Genomic DNA, 24,586 nt, shown 5'->3' with positions numbered 1-24,586 from the left:
GCTTTGCTTTCTAGTCCTGGAGCCTAGATTCTGAAGCTTGTGGGGTCCCTGATCACCCTTTCCCCAAAGGAACCAGACTAGGTGAACTTGGGGGGCTCCCCTCACTACTACTGCCCATAGCATCCTTCTTGGGCAGGAGAAATCCTCAATCTCATCCCGCCCCTTCATCTACCAGAATCTGGGCCACCCCCAGCAGTATTTTTATTTTAAATGTTTCCCATTTTGTGAGTTATGATGAATTTGTATTAAATTAAAGTTACAGAATGTCAGTGGTCAGTTCCATTCATTTTGAGAAAGGCCCACCTCTTCCATCCCAGGCAGGATACGTATATTAGCATGGCTGATCTGCAAAGCAACCCTACTGGGTACGTAGTATTATGCCCATTTTACAGAGGTAGAGAATGAGGTTCAGAGAGAAGATGTGACATGCCCAGAGTCCCGTGTCCCACGCTGGAAAGTGGCAAAGCTTGGATTAGAACTGGGTTCTAAAGCGAGCACTTACATCACAATTTACTAGTCAGGGAAGACTGGTAGTCTGCCTGGAGGAGGGGTTAGTGGTAGCCTTAGGAGTAAAGGGGAGCTCATGAGACAATGTCATGGTCTCCTGAATATCACAAACTTGGGCTTGAACCCAGGCTCCATTACTGTATGACTTTAGAGAAATGGCTTAACCTCTCTGGGCCTTGGTTTTTCCACATGGAAAGTGGGAATAATAACTCCCATCTCATGATTTATTGGTAAGCTGCAAAGTGCTATGCATTTAGGGAGCTCGCTTACTCCAGCTACTCTCACTCCAGCTGCCTCCCAGACTCAGTGTCCTAAGAAATCTGACCCTAAAGAGTATATCTTCTTCCTTATGCCTTGCAGAGGGTATCTACATTAGCCAGTAATGTCCCCAGGTCTGCTGTAAAGAAGGAAGTCCACCCTACCTCTGACTAGCTGGGAAGGAGTCTGGCCAGGAGTCAGGCAGGGCCAAGAATATGGACAGATGAGCTGTGCACACTGTAAGTGACAAGGCCCTGGGGCCCCACAGCTGTGCAGTGCAGCAATCTGGGAAACAGGAGACCTGAGCTTTGTCTTAGTTCTGGGATGACTCTTTCTGGACCCTGAAGCCTCCCTCCTCAGTCTCCTTACCTGCAAATGAAGGAGGCCATATTGGACGCTTCAGGTGGATCTTCACTTATACCTGGAGCTAAGGAGAGCAGAGAGGGAGCCACCACAGTCATTAAATTGTTCTGGTTTCTAGAAAGAGGGGCATGAACAAAGATTGGAGGAATTTGCAGGAGCAGAGGGAAAGGTCTCTGATTGGTTGATGGAGAGCACCCAGTTTGGAGGAAAATGATTTTGAGAATATCCCCAAGCCCTCTACCCGACCCGAGGCTCTCAAATCTCTGTGGTCCCCCAGTCATGACCCTGCATCTTTGATCAATGGATCTGTCTTCTGGGGGAGAAGACAGACCATGTCCTCATGGTCCCTCCTACCCTTCCCTTAGCCTCTGCATGAGGTCCAAGAAGTGCTAGCCACATCCCAGTCTTCACTTCCCATTTCCCACTGTCTAGGAGTAACTGTAAGGGCCTAATTTGCACACCCAACTCAGGACTCTGGGAAATCAGGGCAATTCCAAAGGTATGAAGTGTCCAAAAAATTCCTGAATGTAAGGATCTGGGTTTGTTAGGCTGATACCAGGAGTTTCCCATTTAACACAGGCAAGCAAAGAGGGGAGCCAAAGGCATCCCAGTCTTGGGAAGGAAGGAGGGATCAGCAAAAGTCTTACCCAGAGCAGGAGAGAACTGATAGGACACTATCCTTATCTGGATCCCAGTTTGCGGTCAGCAGACAGAATGCTAATACTTATCTAACATCAAGACAAGCCCACGGGTTGTTATCATTTTCTCACCGTGTGTGAATGGAGAACATCACCTGCCTGGGGACCCACAGCTAGTACTCAACAGGGCCAGAAATTAGCCCCAGGCCCATCAAAGCTAAAGCCAAACTCTTCACTGGACCTCCCTGGAAATGCTGCTCATCTTTGAGGACTGCCTCAGTGACAGGCAGCAGACACCAGAACTGTGATCCCCTGGGATTCAAAAGGGGACCTTAACCCTGGCTCCAAACTATTGTGCATTTGTGCAACTGTGAGTCAAGTCTCAACTTTGAGCCAAGACCCATGTGTCTCTCAGGATCAGGGGTAGACTCAAGAAGGTAAAATGTGACCCTAAGCAGGTGCCTCTCTCTCCCTGGGCTTTAGTGTCCCCATCTCTTTTGGGGAAGGGGTGTAGGGCTCTAGTTAATTGGATTGCCAAGGTTCTGGCTCTGATTGTCTAGGATTTGTACGTCTAATGCAGGGTTTGTCCTACTCAGAACCTAACATTAGTTCTGGGTGTTTCTCTCTGGGGTGGCAGCAGGAATAGAAAACAACAGAGATAAGGTCTCTTAGCAGCACAGAGCTCAGCCAGGGAAGTTGTCCCAGGAGGCTGACTGCTCACACCTGGGCAGTATTCCTGGCTTCCTCTCACCCTGCCTGGGTCCTGACTCTATTCACCATCCCCAGACACTCCACCAGAAGGTCAGTTGCAAAGGGCCATGTCACAGGCTTAAATGAAGGGGTCTTGAAGAGAAGTGGGGTTCGGGGAGTGGTAAGTGCTGGCCAAGGTGCTGAATCATAATTGCCCACCGGGGCGTGGTTATTTCTTCTTACTCTGGGACACCCATGATTCCACTCCGGGAATCCTGAACCATGCCTGAAGATGGGGTGATGGGGAGCAGAAACAGAGACAGAAAGAAAGAGAGATGCAGTCAGGAGGCACAGTCTCCAAAAAATTTGGAGATTGGGGGATACTTTTATTTTGAAATGTGTTTATTTTCCTTTGTTTTTCCTTTTATCTGGATGAAATGATGTGTGTGTGTGTGTTTACTTTGTGTACAGAATAGAACTGTCTTCTATTTTCTTTCAAAAAATTGATAGTTCTATTATATTTCTGACTATTTCAAAATGCCCCCCACTCACCCAAGGAATTAGATGAAGTGTGGGAAGGATTGACACTTTGGACCAAAGGCCCAGGGGCTTCCTACTCTGATGTCACGGCAAGGGTGGCCTTTCAAGAAGCTGGAGCCAGGGGCATGAAGCCCAAGTCCTGGTGAGTTCCCCGAAATTGTCGGCCTGGGTATAATCAAGTCTGAATGCTCGTGAGGCCTGAGGGATCTGAGGTTCAGAGACAATTGATTCCTAGCTCAAGGGCATACGGCACAAGGCAGAGCCAAGACCCAAACCCAAGTGTCCTGGTTCCCAGTCAGTAAACAGGAGAGGGAGGATGGCCAGCTAAGAGGGCCCTGCCCAGGAAAGGAAAAGGAGCAGGGCTGAGGAGGGAGGCACCCAGAGAAGAAGGATCCCATGTCTAAGAAGGTCAGTGGGGGTGTAGGGATACCTTCAGAGTTGGCAGCCGCCCTCCTCAGACTGGAGGGGAGAACAAAGGGGTCACAAGGCTGAAAAGTCCTCTCTGGGATGGACACAGCCCAACTGAGCATGCCAGTCAGTATCATAGGACAACTGCTGAAAGACTACTGACTACAACCATGTCATTTTACAGAGAACACTGTGACCCAAATGAGAAGACACCAGCCTGTGGCCCATAGCCAGGCCCAACCCAGGTCTCCTGCCTCCCAGTCATTGGCTCTTTTCATGCAACTTTTAATCCCCTCCCAGTGGATTCTGGTGCCTCCTCCCACCCCTTGGGAACCTGGAGCCTGAGCAGAAAGAAAAGAGGAGTGGCTAGGGCCCCCAAAGCCCCAGATACCAAGAGCTGAGTGCCTTTCTCTATGCTCTTCCCCAAGAAGAGACGGTTAGCCTTGACCCTAAGGTCCCCCATCCAGAGCAAAGCCAGTTGGTGCCTGTCCACACCTGGTACCTCCCTTACTGGCAATACAGTCCAGAGCCAGCACCAGCCACAGTAGAGACAAAGCCACCTAGGCAGCTGCCTGAGCCACAAGGAGTTCCAGGTAAGTGAGGGTATTGGGGGAATGGCCCAAGGGGGTCCCCTGATTCCACAGCACTAGAGTCAGACCCAGGACTGCAGTGGTTTGGAGGTTTGGGAATCTTTTTCTCAAGAGAAGAGGCTTTTGCCCCTCACTTGCTGTAGGCTGAGCCATTGGACTACCTGCTTCTTCTGCCTACAGCAAACCCCAGGCAGAAGCCCCTCCCTAACCAAACTGCAAGATCTACAAACCAGGAATGAGGTCCTGGTTTGTATGAGGAATGAGCAGCTCTGCTCTTATACCTGGGAAAAGGGAGATGCAGATAAGGACCTCAGGAGGTCCCAGAAAAAGCAGAGTTGGCTGGACATCACAGGTATGGGACTGAGGGTCAAGACTTGGGAGAACCTTGCTAAATCTGACTGGATCCTGGCTCCAACCCTGACCCTCCAGTGACTGGACAGCTTCCTTCATCTCCACCTTAAGGGTGTCCATTCCTCACTGGTTCCACAAGAGGGATAATGGGGCAACCCCTGGTTCTAAGGTTCTAAGAGGCAGAGGTAGCCTTGTGAAGTTTACCCAACATTGCCCACCCCCTCCACCCTCCCTCTTCCTGTCACACTCCTGAAATGTCCTCCTCCATCCCTTTCCTTCCTCTATCAAAACACACCCTCCTGTGTTCCTCGGGGTGGTTGGCTTATGGTCTCAGATGCTGTGCCCTTTTCAACCTATGCACATTCATAATAGGAGCCATTCCAGGAAGAGAGAATAGTGGTGGGATCTCAGGCACCACATCAAGCAGGTAGGTGATAGTTTATAGGGGGGATGGGAAGAGGGAGGGGTCTCCTTATGACTATTCAGGCAGCACGAGAGCAGATTTTATTGTGTGGGCACAGATCCAGCTAGAAGTGGTGGTGGCTCCTGTGTACCTGGCCAATGCAATTGTCACTCTGGCCCAGCCTTCAGCCCCCATTCCTGTCACCAACACCCTGACACAGACTGCTGGTGACACAACATGGCTTTTCTGTTTCCAGGGGCTACCTGTAGAGGAGGAAAAGGCTGTATATAGTGGTAGAAGGAAAGCACTCAGAATATTAGGATTCCAAACGGAGCATTTTAAGGGACGCCTGGGTAGCTCAGCAGCTGAGCATCTGCCTTTGGCTCAGGGTGTCATCCCAGGTCTGGGGATCGGGTCCCACATTGGGTTCCCTGTGAGGAGTGTGCTTCTCCCTCTGCCTATGTCTCTGCCTCTCTCTGTGTGTGTCTCATGAATAAATAAATAAAATCTTTTTTTAAAATGGAGTGTTAAGCATATTTTGGTCCTTAACAGCTCTGCTTTTGTAATACCTGTCCCCCTGCCTAGAATGCCCTTGACCTCCCTTTTCTTCCTGTTGATATCCTGTTTGTCCATCCTTCATGTCTCACTCAAGATGCAGCTGTCCCAGTCTTTCAGACCCAGCAGAAAATGCTCTGGGCCCCTGTAGCACTCTGGGTCTCCCCCTACCACGAGCATCTTGAGGCAGGATCATTTCTCTGGTTCTGCCTGCTGGGTGCAGAGAGGGCCTCAGGAAATGTTTGCTGGTTGCAACTGGCTAGTGTGAAAGCTGGAATCATGAAGCCACCCCAGCTCTAAGTTGAGGGTCAGTCTTACAGATCAGAGAAAGCTCCTCCCTGAAGATGCTCGGATAGAAACAGCCCCCAGAATGAGCCCACTGACCACTCCATCACCCTCAGCCAGATTCTACAGAGGGAGAACCAGAGAGAGCCAGCAAAGACTAGGAATGTTGTTTGATTGTTTGCCTTTTTAAATAATTATAAGATAACTTATGTTCATTGTTTAAAAATTCAAATAAAATGTAAGACTGTAAAGCAGGAAGCTTCCTCATCTGGCTCCCAGAAGTCAATAGATGTTAACAGTTTGGTTCAGGTCCTCCCAGGCATTTCTGCTTATGCGTAAACAAAAATAGAATTTTCTTTTACGAAAATATGATCATGCTTCATGTTTCTATGTGTTCTGTAAAGTAAATTCCTACAAATGGAATTGTTGGTCAAATTCTTGCTCTCTTAAAGTGTGCTGCTTTCTTGAGTAAATTTTTTTTCTTATAATGTGTTTAGTATAGAAAATTGAAAAAATACAGTCAAGACACACAAAGTAAAATCACCCACCAGCCACTGTCCTGAGATAACCACTGATTGTGCTTTGGTGATAACATTTACAGTCTTCCCCCCCCTCCATGTGAGTGTGTTTATTGAGTCTGAACACAGTCTCTTATTGCTCCATAGCCTTCCCCCCCACACTTAATAACAGACTGTGTTCATTTTTCCATGTTGTTAAATAGTCTTCTACAGCATCAGTTTAACGCCATAAGAGATGTTTGATCCCAGAGTCCCTGGAAGCCTGCTCTTCCTGATGTCCATTCTGAGTAGGGACCCTATTGCCACAGTTGCTTCAGGATGTAACCTTGGTCTTCCCCCTCCCAGAAGGGGAATGCACTGGGAAGGCCTGAGCACCTGCCACCTTCACCCCTCCTGAGCTGAGGCCCCGACACCCCACTGATGGGCACAGAGCCCCCCTGCAACTTCTCCACTGCTGCCCACCGGTGCAGTAAGTAGAACCCTGCCCCTTTCCTCTGCCACTTTCTTAAACATTGGGTTCCTCTGATTATGGGGCGTGGAGGGTTTGGGTGGTCTTGCCTTGGAGGGAAAGGAGTTCTTCAAGTGGTGGGAGGGAGTTGGAGAAAAGTGCTACACACCCTTGAACTTCAGCCAGCTCTTCAGCCAGCTTTTCCTCAGACTTATGGGGCTGAGGGAGGAACAGCAGCAAGCCTGTGCCAGGGGCGGTGGGGCCAGGGCTGGTGGGGAGGGACCTGAAGCCACTTGAACATTTTCTGGTTCCCAAAACAAATACTCGGCTTCCTGCCCAGGCCCACACTGGAATTTTCCAGCCAAATACAATGCACTTGAGTGATCTTGGACAAGACCCTTCTCCACTTTAGCGGGGGGTGTCTCAGTGTCCTCACCAACATACCATGTGGTTCCTCAGGCACCTTCCCAACTCTAGAATTCTATAACTAAATTTGAAGTCATGTTTCCAAATGCTCTCTCCTAAAAAAAAAAAAAGATTTTATTTATTCATGAGAGACACAGAGAGGGAGGCAGACACATAGGCAGAGGAAGAAGCAGGCTCCCCGCAGGGAGCCTGATGCAGGACTAGATCCCAGGACCCCAGGATCACGACCTGAGCCAAAGGCAGACGTTCAACCATGGAGCTACCCAAGCGCATCCCTCCAAATGCTCTTTTTTCTCCACGTCCCTGCACACCTTATGATGCATTGAATCAAATTGTGCACCAGGTCTTGTTTGAAGCATCATTAACCTAATAATCATTCTTAGCTGTCATCTCAGCTAATCTTTAGTGCAAGCTCGAGAGGAGGTACTACTTTCATCCCCATTTTATGGATAAGAACACTAAGTCCAGAGAGTTGAGATGATTTTCCAATTAACCAGTAGAGTGCATATTTGAACCCAGGTCTGTGTGACTCCCAAACCCATGCTCCTTATTATCTTGCCATTCCCATACTATCCTGTGATGGGTGTAGGGATCAACTTCCCTTGCTATCATTGGGGAAACTGAGCTCAGAGAAGGGACCTGAATTCCTCAAGGTCACGCAGCAAGTTCATAGCAGAGCTGATGAATCCAGGCTCTGTGCCTCCCAGCTTACCCTCACCTCTTGCCCAGTACCGGCTAATTCTCAAAGAGGGAAGCTGATGAACCAGATATAGCCCTTGGGCTGGAGTCAAATGACTAGAACTGAATGGGGGTGGGGTGGTCAAGTGGTGAAGGTCATGTTTGTTCAGCCAAGCCTGGGTGCACCCTCCCCGAGCTCAGTCCAGAGAAATGTTGACTTTGGGCAAGACTTAAATGGAGAAAAGGTGACATTACCTGTGGGGTGGGGGAGGCCCGGGCCAGAGGACCCCTCCGTCCTTCTCTGTTCTCCTCCAAAACAGCCCCACTGTGTTATCAACTCTCTCTCTCTCTCTCTCTCTCTCTCTCTCTCTCTCTCTCTCTCATTCAATCACTCACCTAACAAACCTGTAGAGAGTATCTACTATGTGCTATCACTGAGATAAACAATGACAGGTGCATCCCAGGTCTCTATCCAAGAGTTGACAGCGACCAAACTGTCACAGAGCATGTGCAGAGGGAAGGCTAGAGAAGAGGCTGCGGGAGGAGGTACTGCTGAAGCTGAGGCCTGCAGGATGAGTAAGAAGTGGGTAAAGTGTTCCAGGAAGAGGGAACGGCGTGTGCAAGGGTTAGGGGGGCCAGAAATGAGGTTGATGTGGCTGAGGGTGGAACATGACCCAGCGGGCAGAGAGATGCAGCTGGAGAGGAAAGCAGGGCAGGTCACGCCATGCTGTGCGGCATCTGCGGGCACTGTGGAACCATGAGAAGGCATTAATCAGGGCAGGGGTGAGGCCATAGTTGCATGGGGTAGAGCAAAACTGGAGGCCAAGAGAAGGCTGGTGAGGCTGCAGCATGTGGTAGAGAGAAAGTTGGAAGGGAGAATTCTCCTGGGAGCACTGAGAGCTATTTCAGAGCCATATTGCTCGGCCCCACTCCCTTATCTCAGGAGCCCCAGAGAGGACAGGTACAGCAAGCTGGCAGTTCCAGGAAACAGGATCCAGAGCTCCCACATTGTTCCTCCAACCAGCATAACCCTTAGTATGTGATTCTTGCTGTCTCCCATACCACAGCATTCCTGGGTAAAGTGTCTGGTGCCAGGGAGCTCACTAGCTCTGCTGCAGCCCATCCCACTACTGGACCATAATGATTAGGAGACCTTTCCTTATGTGGGTCCCCTTGCATCCCCATTGGTTCTAGCCCTGTCTTCTGGGTCCCCCCAGACAAGACTGGCCCTTTTCATAGGATGACTCTTTAAAGATCCCTCTGTTACTGCTTTTCCAATGACATCTTCCTATTTTTCAGCTGGATAAACTGAGGCAGGAGTACTGGATTTCTCTACTACTTAAGCACGTTAGCCTACATGAGAAAAGGGGAGTCAGCCTGGGTTTGAGTCTTAGGCTTGCCACTTCCCAGCAGGGTTATCTTAAGGAAGATACTTCACCTCCCTAACTTCCGTTTTCCTGAGAAACCGGAGTAATACATCTATCCTTCCAGTGAGGACCCAATGAGTCAAACTAATATTACTATCTAATTAGCTGGAATTTATTGAAGGACTATCATGTGCCAGGTGTTGTCTTGCTGGGCTGGCCCACATGCCCGGCCCATTCTTGTTGGGAATCACATGGATAGCGTGAAGTCCTGGCAGCATGCAGACCTGGGTTCAAATCCTACTTCTGCCCCTTACTAACTTTTTAACCTCAGACAAGCCAGCCTCTGCATCTCAGCTTCCCCATCTGGTAGATGGGAATATTACAGGCAGCTTGCCAGGTTGGACAACACAAGGCATATAAAGCACATGGTGTTATTCATATCACTTCTCTCACTTAGAGTCCACAAACATGGACCAAGTACCATGTACTTCTAAGTGCCAACCAGTGGGGGAAATAGAACTATTGGCTACTTGCCCAAGGTCACTCAATCTTCACCTCCAAGTCTGTTCTTGCGCTATACCATACCTCCTCTAGACTTGGGATCTCAATCTTGTGTGGACACAGCTACGGAGGGCAGGGGCACAGCCTGCCCCCGGAGAGCAGTCTGCTACTCCTGCCTTGACGCTTCAGTCCCTTTGGCCAGATGTGGGTGGCTTGCAGGCTGCGGTGATCATCATCCCGGCCCTGTTGTCCTTGTCCACTCTGCTGATCGTCAGCTGTATGTTATGGAAGACGTGCTCCCGGTGGTCTCACGTCATTCACCCCAGCCCACCATCCCCATCAGGGACCCAGGTAAGCCACTCAAGGACTGAAAAACTAGAAGTTTCCATTTATGTTATATTCTCAGTCTCCTTGGCACAACACTCAGAAAAAGCCCTAGCGAGTGTGTATTGCCCAAAGGTGTGACATGTGACCCTTAAGAGAAGAAACTCCTTTACTCTCTTGAGGCAATAAGCAATAATATGCTGAACTAGATGAAGCCTTGCAGAGGCTACAACCATGTAGTGTAGCCTCATAGTCTCCTGTACCCTTGTCCAGGTTCTGTTGGACATTACTCACAAAACCTTGGGTCAAGGAAGCCCATTCTGCAGCCCCTGTAATTATGGCTCTGAAAAAAAAAATTATGGCTCTGGGTGACTGTGAGGCCAAGGCTTCCCTTGGCCAATGCTGCCCCCTTATCTCCCTGAGAAACCCCCCCTCCCTGAGCTGGTGGCGTCTTCACAGGGAATCTCACAACAAAACAGGAAGACCAGCTCCAGGGACTGGATGAGAGCATGTGGTTTCACTCCAGTTGGGGCTTGGCTTATCACACTATCCAAGGCTTGATGTCCCTAGAATTTTCCCACTGGTCACACCTTAATTTTTTTAAGATTTTATTTATTTATTTGACAGAGAGAGAGAGAGAGCACAAGCATGGGGAGGGAGAGAGGGAGAAGCAGGCTCTTTGCTGAGTAGGCAGCCAGATGTGGGACTTGTCACAGGGCTCATCTTGGGGCTCAATCCCAGGACCCTGGGATCATAACCTGAGCTGAAGACAGATGCTTAACTGCTTGACCGACTGAGCCACCCAGGTGCCCCACCATTTGTCATATCTTTTTAAACGAAAAATGATTTTATTTATTCGAGAGAGAGAGGCAGAGACATAGGCAGAGGGAGGAGAAACGGGCTCCATGCAGGGAACCCGATATGGGACTTGATCCCAGGACTCTGGGATCACACCCTGAACAGAAAGCAGATGCTCAACCACTGAGCCACCCAGGCGTCCCCCATTTGTCAATCTTAAAACACTCCCATCATCTGTGCTTTCCTGCGGTCATGGAATTTCCACTTATTACATGGTGCTTCTAGAGAACATGGCCCTAAGCCCCTGACAGGCAAGGCTTGGATGGCATGGAAATCACCAGGACCATGAACCCCTGCCCAGCCTGGAGCCTCCCCTATCCTTTATCCACTGCCTGATCTCTGGGATTCAGAGGGGCAACAAAGGGAGGAAGCGGGTATCATGCAGCTAATACAAAATCCCAGAATTCTCACTAGTGTCCTAAGATCTCAGACGTCTGTTCTGACTGCCAGCCACAGGTTCATGGCTTCTTCGACCCATCCAATAATAACCAAGTATGTTGGGTTCTGGGTTCATAATGACAAATGAGACTCAGACTAATAATCTAGTACTTGGAACAGAACAATGGCAATGAGAAGTGCTTGGATGCGGTATAGGAGTGGAAGCTTGTGGAAGCTCCTAGAGCTTCCTAGAGAAGAGACCATTAACTGGCCAAGGAAAGAGAGTTAAGGAAATTTCCAAGAAGTGGCATCTAAACCAAGAACTGAAGAATAACTAGCAGCTTGTTGGAAGGAAGGTGGAAAAGGATAGTCCAGGTAATGGGAACAGAAAATAAAGTGTAGGGGTTGGTGAAACACGGCCCACTTCCTGGTTTTATAAATAAGTTTTATTGAAACATAGTCGTATCCTTCATCCACTATGTATTTTTCTGTGACTGCTTTTGCTGTACACAGCAGAGCGAAGTAGTTGTGACAGAGACACTGTGGCTTGCAATGCATACAAAATTTACTATCTGACCCTTAACTCCTAGAGGTTACCAAATTCGGAACATAATGGCTGGAGGGGTGGGGGAGGAAATGTGCAGTAGGCAGCTCATGATGAGTCCTTAATGGATTGACCCAGGAATAGACACATCTGATTTAAACTGATCTAATCAGGGGCTCCTGGGTGGCTCAGCCTATTAAGCCTCCAACTCTCAATTTCAGCTGGGGTCATGATCTCAGGGTTGTGAGATAGACCCCACAACGAGGGGGTTGGGAATGCTCAATGCGGAGTCTACTTGAGATTCTCCCTCCTTCTCCCTTTGCCCCTCCCCCAACCCATGCTCACTTTCTCTTTCTCTCAAATGAATAAATAGATCCTCTTAAAAATAAATAAATAAACTGATCTAATCGGATTCTCTCTTCCTAGGAATTTGAAATGTGGAATGTAAGACCCAGAAATGGAGTTGAGTGACAATAACATCTGTGAACCTCTGCGGATGAGAACCCCCAGACTGCTTAATCAACAATTCCTTTGAGTCAGAAGCCCCTTCCAGTCAATTCCCCAAACTCTGAGTTTTCATTTCCTTTTAAAGTCAGTTTCTCTTATTTTTAATAGCCTTAACTAAAATTCAAGGAGTGGAGAAAGATAAAGCCAGAGGGGTATGTAGGTTTAATCAACACAGTCCAATGTAAGTACAATATGAACCATATATGTAATTTCACATTTTCTAGTAGGTACACTGAAGAAGGTAAAAAAAGATGAGTGAAATTAATTTTAATAATATATTTTATTTCACCCAATATATACAAATATTTCAGTACATAGCCAATATTTTTAAATTGTTAATGAGATATTTTACATTCTCTTTGAATTACATCTTTGAAATCTGGAGTATATCTTACATTTATAGCACATCTAAAATCAGACTAGCCACATTTTGAGCACTCCATAGCCACATGAAGTCAGTGGCTAACATAATCGACAGCACAGATTTAGACCCCGAGGGTGGTGGGGGAGCGGCTAAAAAGTCCTGGCTTCATTCCGAAAGCAGTGGGCATCCAAAGAGATTCAAGCCAGGAAGTAACATGATTTTAAAAAGATTCATTTTAGGAAGATCATTGTGACTTCCTCTTAAAGAATAGACTGGGCAGGAGTTAAGGCTAGCATTGGCAAAATCGGCTGGGAGGAGGTAAAATCATCCAGATGAGAGATGAGAGATGATGATGATGACAGACTTTGGCAGTGGCAGTAGGAATACTGGGAGACAACCGAATTCAAGAGATGCTTGGGATGGGGATCCCTGGGTGGCTCAGCGGTTTGGTGCCTGCCTTTGGCCCCAGGCGTGATCCTGGGATCTAGTCCCGCATTGGGTTCCCTGCATGGAGCCTGCTTCTCCCTCTGCCTGTGTCTCTGCCTTTCTCTCCCTCCCTCCCTCTCTAAATAAATAAATAAATAAATAAATAAATAAATAAATAAATAAATAAATAAATAAATAAATAAAATTACAAAAGAAAAAAAGAGATGCTTAGGAAGCAGAAGCAACATGCCTCATCATCACTGTTGCCCTGACACACTAATGCTATTTCCTACCTGTACACGTTCGTGTATCTCTTCCCCACGACCCCATCCCAAATATCTTCTCCTTTTCTCTCTGGCAATCAAAGAAGCAAGTCCTCCCAATTTTTAAGAGCGTAGTCCATGGCAGTTACGCATGCAGAGTGATTCACAGCAGGGGATCAATGAACAATGAACAAATGTCTCCTCTCTCTCTCAAGAAAGTCTTCTCCAGGGGTGCCTGAATGGCCCAGTTGGTATAGCATGAGACTCTTGATCTCAGGTTTGTGAGTTCAAGTCCCACATTTGGTGTAAAGCTCACTTAAAAAAAAAAAAACTAAAAAAGAAAGAAAGAAAGAAGGGAAAGAAAGAAAGAAAAAAAGAAAAGGAAAAAGAAAGGAAAAAAAGTCTTCTCTGAATGCTCCTGCCCACACTTAACCCCCAATCCTGAAATATGAAAGCCAGGAATATCAGTGCCACCCAAACTAGGTAAGCTAAAGAATCCGGTTCTAAGAGGATATTGGCAACTCCAAGAGGTGTAATTATTTCAGCTGCATGAGTGAAGGTGGAAAGTTGTATTGAACCAAGCTGATGGTTTTGCCAAGAGAATACAACAAACAGAAGAAAGACATGATTGTTAAGGGTGATCATGAGGGAATGATGCTAGAGACTGACCATGGAATTTAAGCTGGCATGGGAATCTAAGTGCTATTCATAAATATTTCAGTTCTCCACTCCACCCTTCCACTTCAATCTTTTGGACTTTGGGTAGAAATGCACTTTCCTGTTCACTTGACGTTGGGCATGGCCATGTGACTAGTTTTGGCCATCTAGTAATAGATCTTAGCTGGAGCATATAATTGATGACAAAACCCTATGAGTTCTCTTTTCCCTCTGGCCTAGTGACCAACATAAGATGTTGCTTAAGATATTGGCTTTTCTGTCAGCCTGGGTTTCTGACTACAATAAGCAGAGCCCCATCATGTTCAAGTTGTATGAGCAAGAAATAAAACCTTATTGTGTTAAAGCTTAAAATGTAAACCTTAAATGTAAGTCTGAAATTTTGAGATTGTTACTCCATTACCACTTATCCTATCCTGGCTGATACAGCTAGAAGAGAGAACATTAACAGAGAGAGGAAACACAAAATGTAGGATTACTAGATTTCAGTTGCTGGAGTTGAAGGATTCGATGGAGTCAGAATATGAGAGAGAATAACTGGAAAGGTATGAGGTGTTACTTAGAAAATCAGATCCATGGCAAGGCTAGTGGTATGACCATGAGTGAGTGGCTGAAGTGAAAAGACAAGATCTCTGAAGCAAGAAATTGAGAGGACAAAATGTTGGAAGGATCATCTCTGTGTATATTGAAATTGTCAAAGAATAAAACAGAAGCAGTGTTGGAGAGAATAACAGCCAGAAGCTAAATATGGTATTGTTTCTCTTCCCACAGCCAAAATAAATGCCATGAAGACAGGGACTTTTGTGCTCATTTTTGTGTCCCCAGTGCCTAAAACAGTGCCTAGTACAGAGAAGGCATTTACTAAATATTTGCTGAATGAATGACTAGATGAAAAGGAGAGTAGCACCCCATATACTTTGACAAGTAAATCTAACTCAGAGAAGAGAGCTCCCTTCAGTTCTCACTTCCTTGATTCTGTTTTACTGCAGTATTTCTTCCCCAGACCACAGTAACTGTTTTATCTTTGTCCACCCTAGAGTCTGTGTGTTGATCTATCTTGTTGCCAGAAATCTTAAGCAAATACTTTTTAAACTCATCCCTATGGCCTGCATGCTAGCAACTCTAGCTAATACCATCTCCCACATTGTTACTAAACACTGACACTGTTCTCTCCTTTGCCTTCTTCCTCATTCCACATCCAACTCCATCGCCAAATGTCTTCCTTTTATTTCCAGACATATCTCAAATTTGTCTCCTGCTCTTCCACCCTACAGCCACTGTCCTGATTCCAATTCTCATCATCTCTTCCCTAGCCTACAACAACAGTCTCCTCCCAATCTCCCTGCTTTGTCTCTCACCCCTCCTCTCTATATTATCTATTTGGCTATTGATATATAAAAAATTACTTTAAAATTTCATTAAAACTTAAAACCACAAACATATTGTCCCACAGTTTTTTGGGGTCAGAAGCCTGGTAATGGCTAAGCTGGGTACCTCTTAGGGCTGTCACAGCAATGCCATCAGGTGCTGGCCATGGCCAAAATCATTCCAAGGCCTGCCTAGGGAGGATCCACCCCCAAGCTCACTCACGTGACTGTTAGAAGTCCTCAAATCCTTGCTAGCTATCAAAGAGAGACATCAGCCCTTTGACACATAGGCTTCTCCATAAGACAGCTCATAACATGGTACATGTCTTCCCTAAGAACAAGTGAACAAGAGAGAAAGAGAGTGCCCAAGACAAAAGCCACAGTTTTTGTAAACTAATCTCAGAAATAACAATCCATCACTTCTAATACATTCTCTTCATTAGAATGGAATCAATAAACATAGCCCATACTTAAGGGGAAGGAATCTTACTAGAGTGTGAATACTGGAGTTCAGGATCATTGGTGACATCTTAGAAACTGCTTCCCACATCCTCTTCACTGCCTCCTAGGGAGCCATGTAAAGTACATAGCTGAACCTTTCTCTCTCCTTCTGAGAAACTTCTGTTGGTTTGCAGATACCTCAAGAACATAACCTTCATAATATGTCTGAATCTCAGGACAGCTGGGTGGCTCAGTGGTTGAGTGACCGCCTACAGCTCAGGTCATGATCCCAGGGTCCTGGGAGAGCCTGCTTCTCCCTCTGCCTACGCCTCTGCCTCTCTCTGTGTGTCTCATGAATTAAAAAGAAAAAGTCCAACTCTCCATTTCATTCTCATCCTCCATCTGGTACTCCAGTTCCCAAGAAAGGACTCTCAATTATCACACCTTACTCCTTTGTACACACCATTTCCCCGGGCTGGAATGCTCCCATCAACTTCCCTTGACTTTTCCACCTGGCCAACTCCTACCCATCCATCAAAGTCCGCAGCTTCTGTCCTACCCCTCACAGGCAGTTACATCTGTCCCTAATCAGACCCCACTTGGCCCCCTGTGCTTTCCACTAATGGCATTTTCCACACCTAATCATAATTATCTCCACTCGTATATCTCACATGATCTTAATGGGTTCAGAAATCCATTTCTGATTTCATATTGATGGGATTTATTAGATGGATCTTGGAGCCTCACCCTAACTGAAGGTGTACAGAACAAGTTACAGAACTTCACCACCTTAATTGGCGTTATTAAAATGCCCAGAAAGGGATCCCTGGGTGGCGCAGCGGTTTGGCGCCTGCCTTTGGCCCAGGGCGTGATCCTGGGGACCCGGGATCGAATCCCACGTCGGGCTCCCGGTGCATGGAGCCTGCTTCTCCCTCTGCCTGTGTCTCTGCCTCTCTCTCTGTGTGACTATCATAAATAAATAAAAATTAAAAAAAAAATAGAATGCCCAGAAAGCAGCCATTTGATAAGAGGGGATCCTACTGAATAAATACACATGCTGATGTAAAGGCAATTACCGCCCCCTCAGGCTCCCAAAGGAAAAGGACTGGGTGAGTATGGTGGAGAGGTTCCTCCGGGGCAGCCAGAGACGCTTCCCAACCGCCTTCGCTGATTACTATCCGTTCTAGCCAAGCTACTTCCTATCCAAGCCTCAGTCTCCTCGGTTGCAAATGGGACTCTTGTAGGCAGTTGCTGTGCTTAGCGAGTCAGGTGCAGCTCTAAGGGCCTTAAACGTCCTTGATTTCGTCCTTAGGACAACGGTACGAGATACGCACAATTATTCCATTTCACAGATGCAGAAACTGTGGCACAGGTGTGGATTTGCCTCCGGGAAACGGGTAGTAACTAGACAGAAGCAGGTCGCCAGCACCGGCAGGGCCGGGTCGGATTCTGTCAAAATAACTTCCCAGGCTTGTGCGGATTAAATGAAATAAAGCGAGCGAGGGGCACAGGCGGGGCACGGCACGCAGGAAGTACTCTTTTATTGTTTTAAGACGTAAAAACACCTCGGCCTCCAGGTCAGGAACTCGTTCGAAGCCCCTGATACTCTGCGTGAACTCCCCAGACGTCTCTCTCGGGTGTGAGACGTCCGCCCGGGCGGGACATCGGGGACGAGCCCCCAGCCGCCGACAGCTCCCTCGGGGGACTTCTCCTCCCGCACCTCCCCCCCCCCCCGGTGTAAGCGAGGCGCGAGGCGGAAGTAGCTGCTGGGTAACAAGCCCACTTCCGGGGCCGCTTGCGGCCTCTCTCGCCCCGCGGAGGCCGGGCCGCCGCCTTCCCACGCCGCTTTTGTCCCGGGCTGACCCTTTTCCTGTGGGAGCCCCGCCCACGGCGGAAGGTCGGCTTCCCATTGGTGGAGACTGGAGCGTCGGTCTCGGAACCCAATGGACTCCGCGCTCTCTTCCGGTGGGTGAGGGCACGTCCTCCTCCCGACCGGCAGAGGGCGCGAGAGCACGGGGCTCGAGGCCTCGGAGGCTCCCTGGCACGGATGTGACGTCACGGCCGGAAGCCGGCTTTCCGGGCTCAGGGAGGCGGTGCCGCCGCCCCCCCCCCGCCCCCCCCCCCGGCTGTCGCGTCTGTTCGGTGAGAAAACCAAGCCCTCGAAGCCCGCAGTCCATGGCAGTGAGTGGTCGGCCCCCTGCAGGATGCAGGCTGCTCCTCGGGGACTGAGCCCAAGGGGCCAGATGCCCACCCGCCTCCCCCAAGACTCCCGTATTCAGACGACACCAAACGCCTACTCTCCCAAGCACAAACCCAAGCTCCAGGTGACACAGGCAGTTGGGAGACGCTCCCTGTCTTTGTGAGATGAGCCAGTTTGTGAGAAGTAGAGAAAAATCACCTTGTGATCAACATTTCTTTAATACAGGATGCTGCGAGTGCTTAGAGAAGCGTTACCCCACCCAAAGGGAGAGGTACCCTAAGCTAAGACCTGAAAGATGCTCCCTTCAATACTTAATTGTGGAACAGCTATGTATAGGGCGGAGTCTAGGTACTGGGGACAGGCAGTGAAGAGAGCTCTGCCTTCTTAAATTCCAAGTAGAATATAGAGTACATCCGAGGGTGAGCTATGGGGTGGGGGTGGGGGGAGAGTAAGGGTACCGAGGGGCTACAAAATGCTGGGGTAGGAGTGTTCGTTTTCAAGAGTGGTGGTCAGAAAGGCCTGGAGAGATGAGGGAGAGAGATCATGGAGTTCTCTGGGCCTCTAAGGAAATGGTGCCTGGCATGTTAGAGGAGCAGAAAAAAAGGGAATGCTGTGCAGGATTGCTTTCTAAGGATTTTCAGGGATAGTCTTGATGCGTTTCTTACCGTAAATAACGCCTTCAAGATTTCATTCTTATAAAATGTGACTCTACCTAACATAGATGGAGGGGCCACTTTGTTTAAGGGTATTCAGAAAAGGCCTTCCCAAGAAGGTGACATTGAAGGGGACTCTCTCTTTTTTTTTTTTAAATTTATTTATGATAGTCACAGAGAGAGAGAGAGGGGCAGAGACACAGGCAGAGGGAGAAGTAGGCTCCATGCACCAGGAGCCCGATGTGGGATTTGATCCCGGGTCTCCAGGATCACTCCCTGGTCCATAGGCAGGCGCCAAACCTCTGCGCCACCCAGGGATCCCTGAAGGTGACTCTTTAAAATGAGAATGAGTGGGATGCCTGGGTGGCCCCGCAGTTAAGCGTCTGCCTTCTGGCCCAGAGCGTGATCCTGGAGACCTGGGATCAAGTCCCTGCATGGAGCCTGCTTCTCCCTCTGCCTATGTCTCTGCCTCTCTCTTTCTGTCTCTCATAATAAATAAAGTATTTAAAAAAAATAAAATGAGAATGAGTCAGTCCAGTAGCGCAGAGGGAATGGCAAGGGTAAGGACCTGGCTGCAGCAAAAACATAAAACTGAAAAGAGGCCAGTAGGCTGGAGCATGGTGAGAGCAGAGTGGTATGAGGCGAGATCAGAGAGGCAGGCAGAGGTCTCAGGCAGTTTTGCTTTTATTGGCATCACAGTGGGAATCAACTGAAGGACTTTCAGCAGAGGACTGACAAGAGCAGATTCAGGTTTCAGTAAGCTCCCTCTGACTGCTGGAGGCTGTGCTGGGCAATTTAATTTTGCTGGTTGAATTTACACAGGTTTAGCTGCTCATCCCAGGGGTGAGGATTTAAAATGGAGCAAAGTGTTGAGTGGAAACTCCCATCTTGTTGCCTTCCCTGCGGTCCCTTTACAGCTGAATGAGCTGGCCTGGGCAGGGGGGCTTCCAGAGAGAGGGATGACATCCAGAGGGCCACAGTCTCCCTCCAGAATAGGCATAGACAGACGCATGGCATCTTGTGTCCCTGGGACCTCTGTAAGTCTCCCTGGTGGGGCCCGCCTTAACCAGGCTGCAGTAGAGTGAAGGAAGTGTGTACTACCACCAACCCACCAGCTCTCCGCCCTCTGCCCTTTTTGAATATACTTTCAATTGTCTTCTCAAAGATCCTGTGTGCTTCTGTTCCAGAAGCATATGGGGTTTCCTAACGCCTACAGAATTAAAGTCAGACTCACTCTCGTTCACGGTTCTCTTTGCACTGCACTGTGAGTTCCTTGAGGATTCATCTCCGCATCATCAGCTTCTACTACAGGGCATGGCCACGGTAAATGCTCAAGGAATTAACCTTTCAACATCATTTATTTCGTCAGGACCTAATGATGTGCCAGGCCCTGAGCCAAGTACTTTATACCAATAACCCTCTGAGGGAAATATATTTAGCAGCCCCATTTTACAAAAGAGGAAACAGATTCAGACAGGTCAGATGCTATGTTTATTCAGTTGTCCATTTGATACATGCTTTTTGAGCACCTACTTTGTTCTAAGTAGTGAGGACCTAGCAGTGAAAAAAAAAATGCCAAGCTCACATTCTGGAGGGGCTGACAGATGATGCACAGAACAACATGTAATGGAGTGTGTCCAATAGGTACTGTGAAGAAAAAGAAAACCAGTTAAGGGAGGAGAGAGAGACTTGGAAAGTGCTGTTTTCTAAAGAGTGGTCAGAGAAGCTGTTACCCAGGGAAAACATTTGAGTAGAACCTGAATGGAGTGGGTGAGCCCCCCAGATAACCTGGGAAGGTCATTTCAGAAAGAGGGGACAGCAAATGCAGGCCCGGCAAGGGTATGATGTATGGAGTGTTTGAGGAAAGGAGGGGCCATTGTGTCTGGGGAGTAGTGAGCAAGGGAGGAGAGAGGGAGTCAGAAGGAGTTGGATGAGGACTTTAAATGGTATGTTCGATGAAATGGAAATCACGGGGGCAACTGGATCCAGCACTGAGCAGAGTGGACGGTGGAGGGGAAGGAGGGGGCCATTCCCTAGGTGAGGGAGGTGGCAGCTTGGTCTGCAGGTCCATTAACCTCCCAGAGTGAGTGAGTGAGCGAGTTAACCCATGGGAGAAGCCTCAGGAGGCACAGATGGGTTGTGGGGAGGTGTCGAGAGGAGTGTGTCCCTTAGGTGAGGTCCCAGGGCAGGATGGGTCTGGGAGAGGCCAACAGGAAAGTGACCTCCAGGGCAGCCAGCATGGCATGCAGGTTCACTGCTAGTGGCGTGCTTAGGGAGATGTTCAAAGGACGCAAATGCCCGTGCAGCCTGGGCTCCAGGAGACCCAGGTCAGATTCCCCTGTACAGGCATCAGGGCCTTAACATTCTCCATATGTTTAATATTCTTCTCTTCTTTTCACAAAAAGATGGAAATGACAGACAAAAACAACTGAAAAGAAATGACTGTTTATTATTCTCAAGCAAGTCACATCAACTTCTGTGTATATCCTTCTCAGAAAAGTAAATTTCACACTCTTGCAGCAAATGGAACATGAAACATTTGAAAGGCTCCAGTGAAAAATCTGTTCAAACTCCATGCCAGCTGCTGTCATTTTAAAAGCCACAGAAGCATCTCCCCAGCGAACCTGCCTCAGACAAGGTAATGAGTTTTTCCTGGATCTCGCTGCAGCCAGAGGTCTTAGCAGGGCATCTGCTGCCTTTGGAAGCAGATGGCCGGTTCCAGCAGAACCTGTGTTTGCCCTCCTTCCTTCTCCTCCAAACAGGCATGAGCGGCTCCAGATCTGCTCGGCCATCAAAATGGAAGGAGTCTCAGAACTAGCCTCATGGACGAGGGCTGAGCCCCGCACAGTGTAAGATGCAAAACCTGGTGGTGGGTGGATAAGCAATGGGCAGTAGTGATGCTGTCCCTGTCTGATTGGTCTCCAAGTCTCTTGGTGTCCTGACCTTTCAGCCTATATATTGTCAAATAACCAAAAACCAGGCCTAGCCTGGAAAAAACATTTCTGCTTTCGACAAGCACCCAGTTCACTCAGAACACATTGCCTCATTAGATGACCTCAGAGCCACATGTAGGACCCAGGAGTGGCTGAGACGCTGAAACAGGCTGACCAGGTGTGATATTATGACTTACAGTAATAGATGTATATTTTGTTTTCATCCCCACTCCTGGCACAGAGATTTCAAAATCCTTGGAATTTCCTAAGTGACGAGTGACAAAGGTGTCCTTTGTTATATCCTACCCCCAAACTCTGGGGAGGAGAGGAGGCTGGAGATTGAGTTCAGTCACCGATGCCAATAATTTAATCAGTCTTGCTTGGTAATGAAGCCTCCATGAAAACCCAAAGGATGGGGTTTGGGGAGCTTCCAAGCTGGTGATCACATGGAAGTGCTGAGACAGTGATGTTACCTGGAGAGGGCATAGAAGGTCTGCACTCTTTCTCCATAGCTTGCCCCAGGAAGCTCTTCTGGCCGTTCCTGAGTTACATCCTTTCACAGTAAACCAGTAATACAGTAAGTCAGGTGTTTCCCTGAGTTCTGTGAGCCACTTTAGCAAATTAAATGAACCCAAGGAAGAGGGTTATTAGAACCTCCACTCTATAGCCGGTTCATCCCAACACACGTCACAACCTGGATTTGGTGATTGGTGTCTGAAGTGGGGGAAGAGTGGGGAGTCTTGTAGGACTGAGCCCTTAACCTGTGGGATCTGAAGCTATCTCCAGGTAGATAGTGTCAGGATCAAATTGAATTGCTGGACACCCAGCTGGTGTCAGAGAATTGCTTGGCAGTGCAGGGGGAAAAAACCCCACGTACCAGGCTTACCTAGGAGAAGCTCAAGTGAAGGTAAAAATATTCAACGATATGTCCAGAACAGGTAAATCCACAGGGATGGGCAGTAGATTAGTGAATGCCAGGGGCTGGGGAAGGGGCAAATGAGGCACGAATGCCAGTTTCTTAAAGAAAATGGACGTGTTCTGGATTGGACAGTAGTGATGGTTGTGCAAACTCTAAATATAGTAAAAAACAACTGAATTCTATACTTTGAAAAGGGTGGGTTTTAAGGCATGATAATTTTATATTTCAGGGTTTTTTTTTAATTGCAGAAGAAAAATCTTTCAGGTACCCATTGTAGCTGAGGACTCTAGAATCTGATCTCCTTTGCTAAGCAGCCCACACACCCCAGGTGAATAGCCTGGGACCCTAGCGCTGTGAAGGAGCCTTTATCTTGACAATGGACTTCTAGTTGAAGGGCCCTTGGCACTGGACATGGCAGTGCTCCATGGCCAGCTCTGTTCTGGCATTTACTGCCTGAATAAGCAAAACCAGCCGCTCCATATCTGCATTAGTCTTACTGCCTTGCAGACCTGCAGGGACGGTTAGGGGCAGGGTCTCCTCAGAACATCTCCTGATACCCATCTGCCCTTTATCTTTGGTATGAATTTCCAAAGCTGTGTCAGGTAATGTCATCCCTACATTGAGCCAGGCCTTGGGCTGGGTGTTGGGTTCACATAGAGGCCCCTCACAAGTCAGGAGCTGCAGCCCTAGGGCTGTAGGATGGTAATTCTGACCCCTGCCCCAACCCCTAACAGTTCACTCTTCCTCATGACATCAAGCATGGCAGCCTATGCAGAGGAAAGAGATTAGTCAGAGAAGCTGGATGCCAGAGGGAGATGCCCACACTGCAGCTATGTCAGGACTGAAGCAGAGGGCATGGGGTCATCAGTGTAGGGTGAGAAAGTCTCAGCCCTGGCCTAGCCCGGGCTGCTTTGTGAATTGAACTGCTAGATTCCACTGGGTTATTTTTAAAAAACCTAAATATTTATTTGCTTCATATTTACAAAGGTGGAAAGGAGACCAAGGGAGACCCCAAGAACACCCCCACACCTGGCTGACCAGGCCCCTTGCGCTGCAGAGGAAGCGACACAGCTGGAAGGGACAGGATTTATGTTGCATACTTGAACTACAGCGAGTGTAAGACTGGTCCTATTTACAGGGCAGAAACACTACAGGTGGAGTGTGGGGGGCAGCAGAGTGAGCACCAGAGTCCTGGCCAGAGGGTGCCCCTGCCTGCTGCCTTTCCCACATCTCCCAGAGGCATCTCTGCGGCCCCGCTGGAGTTCTCCGGAGGGGGGACAGGGTCCGCTCACATGATGCTCGCTGGAGTGAAGACAGGGCCCACGCACAAGGTGTCTGTGATCTCCCAGCCACAGGATAGAGGCTTGCACATGCCCTCGGTGTCCTCGTCTTGTTCTGCAGGCAGCAGCTGCCCTCGAAGTGCTTCCCTGCAGGCAAGGGAGGGGCACTGGAGGCATCCAGCATGGGGCCCACAGGCCAGGGGCTCCTGAAGGCCCCCTGCACCAGAAGTCCCAGCCCCTGGTATGTAGGGTTCCCACCTGGGCCCAGAGCCCAGCCTAGTGCAGGAGTGAGGATGAGTCTGATGACTTCTTTCCCCACTGCTCTCTTTTCCCCAGTGGTCTTCCTCCACAGTAAGGGAAAAGGAACCCATATTTATGGAGCACTGACTACATGCCACACACTGTGCCAGGCACCTTACAGTATCTAATTGTGTTCCCCAAACCACATAAGGGCAGCATTATTATCCCCATTTTACCAGTGAAGAAATTGAGACTGAGAAGGAAGTGACCTCTACAAGGTCATATCCCTAGAAGGTGGTAGAACCAGGATTCAGCCCAATTCTCTCAGTCCAAAGCCCACATTCTTTATATCCCAGGCATAGGACTTAAAAAAAAAAAAATCATCTCCTGCCCCTCTCCAAAATCCTACAGACCTACCTACCCAGGTTGATAAATGGCTCCACCATCTGACCAGCTGCTCAGCCACAAGTCACGAATCTTGTTCCCCGGCCCAGTCTATCCCTGTTGAGCCCAGGTCCTGAGCTTTCTTACAGGTGTAGCCATTTCTTTCCATTCCCAGTGACACCACTGTCTCTAGCCGGGGCTATCCAGTCTCTCTGCTCTGCCCCTGCCTCCTCCAGACATCTGGCCCAGGTTCATCTTTCCAGGAGGCAAACACCTGCACTTGAGTGGTCAGCAGCTTCCGTCT

General features: G+C 48.5%; 1 protein-coding gene and 2 long non-coding RNA genes across 9 annotated transcripts in view; 2 read left to right on the top strand and 1 right to left on the bottom strand.

Annotated features, from left to right (window-relative positions):
* The first annotated feature begins 1,582 nt into the window (after window positions 1-1,582).
* Window positions 1,583-13,043, top strand: LOC129513657 (uncharacterized). Its single transcript, XR_008665273.1, has 6 exons — window positions 1,583-2,567; window positions 3,014-3,138; window positions 3,589-3,997; window positions 6,452-6,575; window positions 9,620-9,877; window positions 12,057-13,043. It is a non-coding gene; the product is annotated as an uncharacterized LOC129513657 (long non-coding RNA).
* A 4,761-nt stretch (window positions 13,044-17,804) lies between these two features.
* On the top strand, window positions 17,805-23,504 carry LOC129513985 (uncharacterized). Of its 3 annotated transcripts, XR_008665335.1 has the most exons (5): window positions 17,805-17,997; window positions 19,714-19,849; window positions 20,932-21,164; window positions 21,289-21,375; window positions 23,366-23,504. It is a non-coding gene; the product is annotated as an uncharacterized LOC129513985 (long non-coding RNA). The 3 variants fall into 3 exon arrangements; XR_008665336.1 differs by having other exon boundaries at window positions 21,047-21,375; XR_008665334.1 differs by having other exon boundaries at window positions 20,932-21,375.
* The window catches only part of AZIN2 (antizyme inhibitor 2), a 36,979-nt gene continuing 33,766 nt past the window's right edge, over window positions 21,374-24,586 (bottom strand). For 3 of the 5 annotated variants that reach the window (XM_055332481.1, XM_055332484.1, XM_055332485.1), the window contains 2 exons: window positions 23,671-23,805; window positions 21,374-22,012 (listed from right to left, as the gene is read on the bottom strand). In XM_055332481.1, the coding sequence (XP_055188456.1) occupies window positions 22,006-22,012; window positions 23,671-23,805 (142 nt within the window). In that variant the 3' untranslated portion in view covers window positions 21,374-22,005. Of the gene's footprint in view, window positions 22,013-22,046; window positions 23,806-24,586 lie in introns of those variants that run through there. The other 2 variants (XM_055332483.1, XM_055332482.1) reach the window with 2 other exon arrangements.

The sequence above is a fragment of the Nyctereutes procyonoides genome, unplaced genomic scaffold (genome assembly GCF_905146905.1).
Source record: "Nyctereutes procyonoides isolate TBG_1078 unplaced genomic scaffold, NYPRO_anot_genome, whole genome shotgun sequence".
NCBI classification, from domain to species: domain Eukaryota; kingdom Metazoa; phylum Chordata; class Mammalia; order Carnivora; family Canidae; genus Nyctereutes; species Nyctereutes procyonoides.
This window is presented reverse-complemented; position numbering and strand designations above follow the sequence as displayed.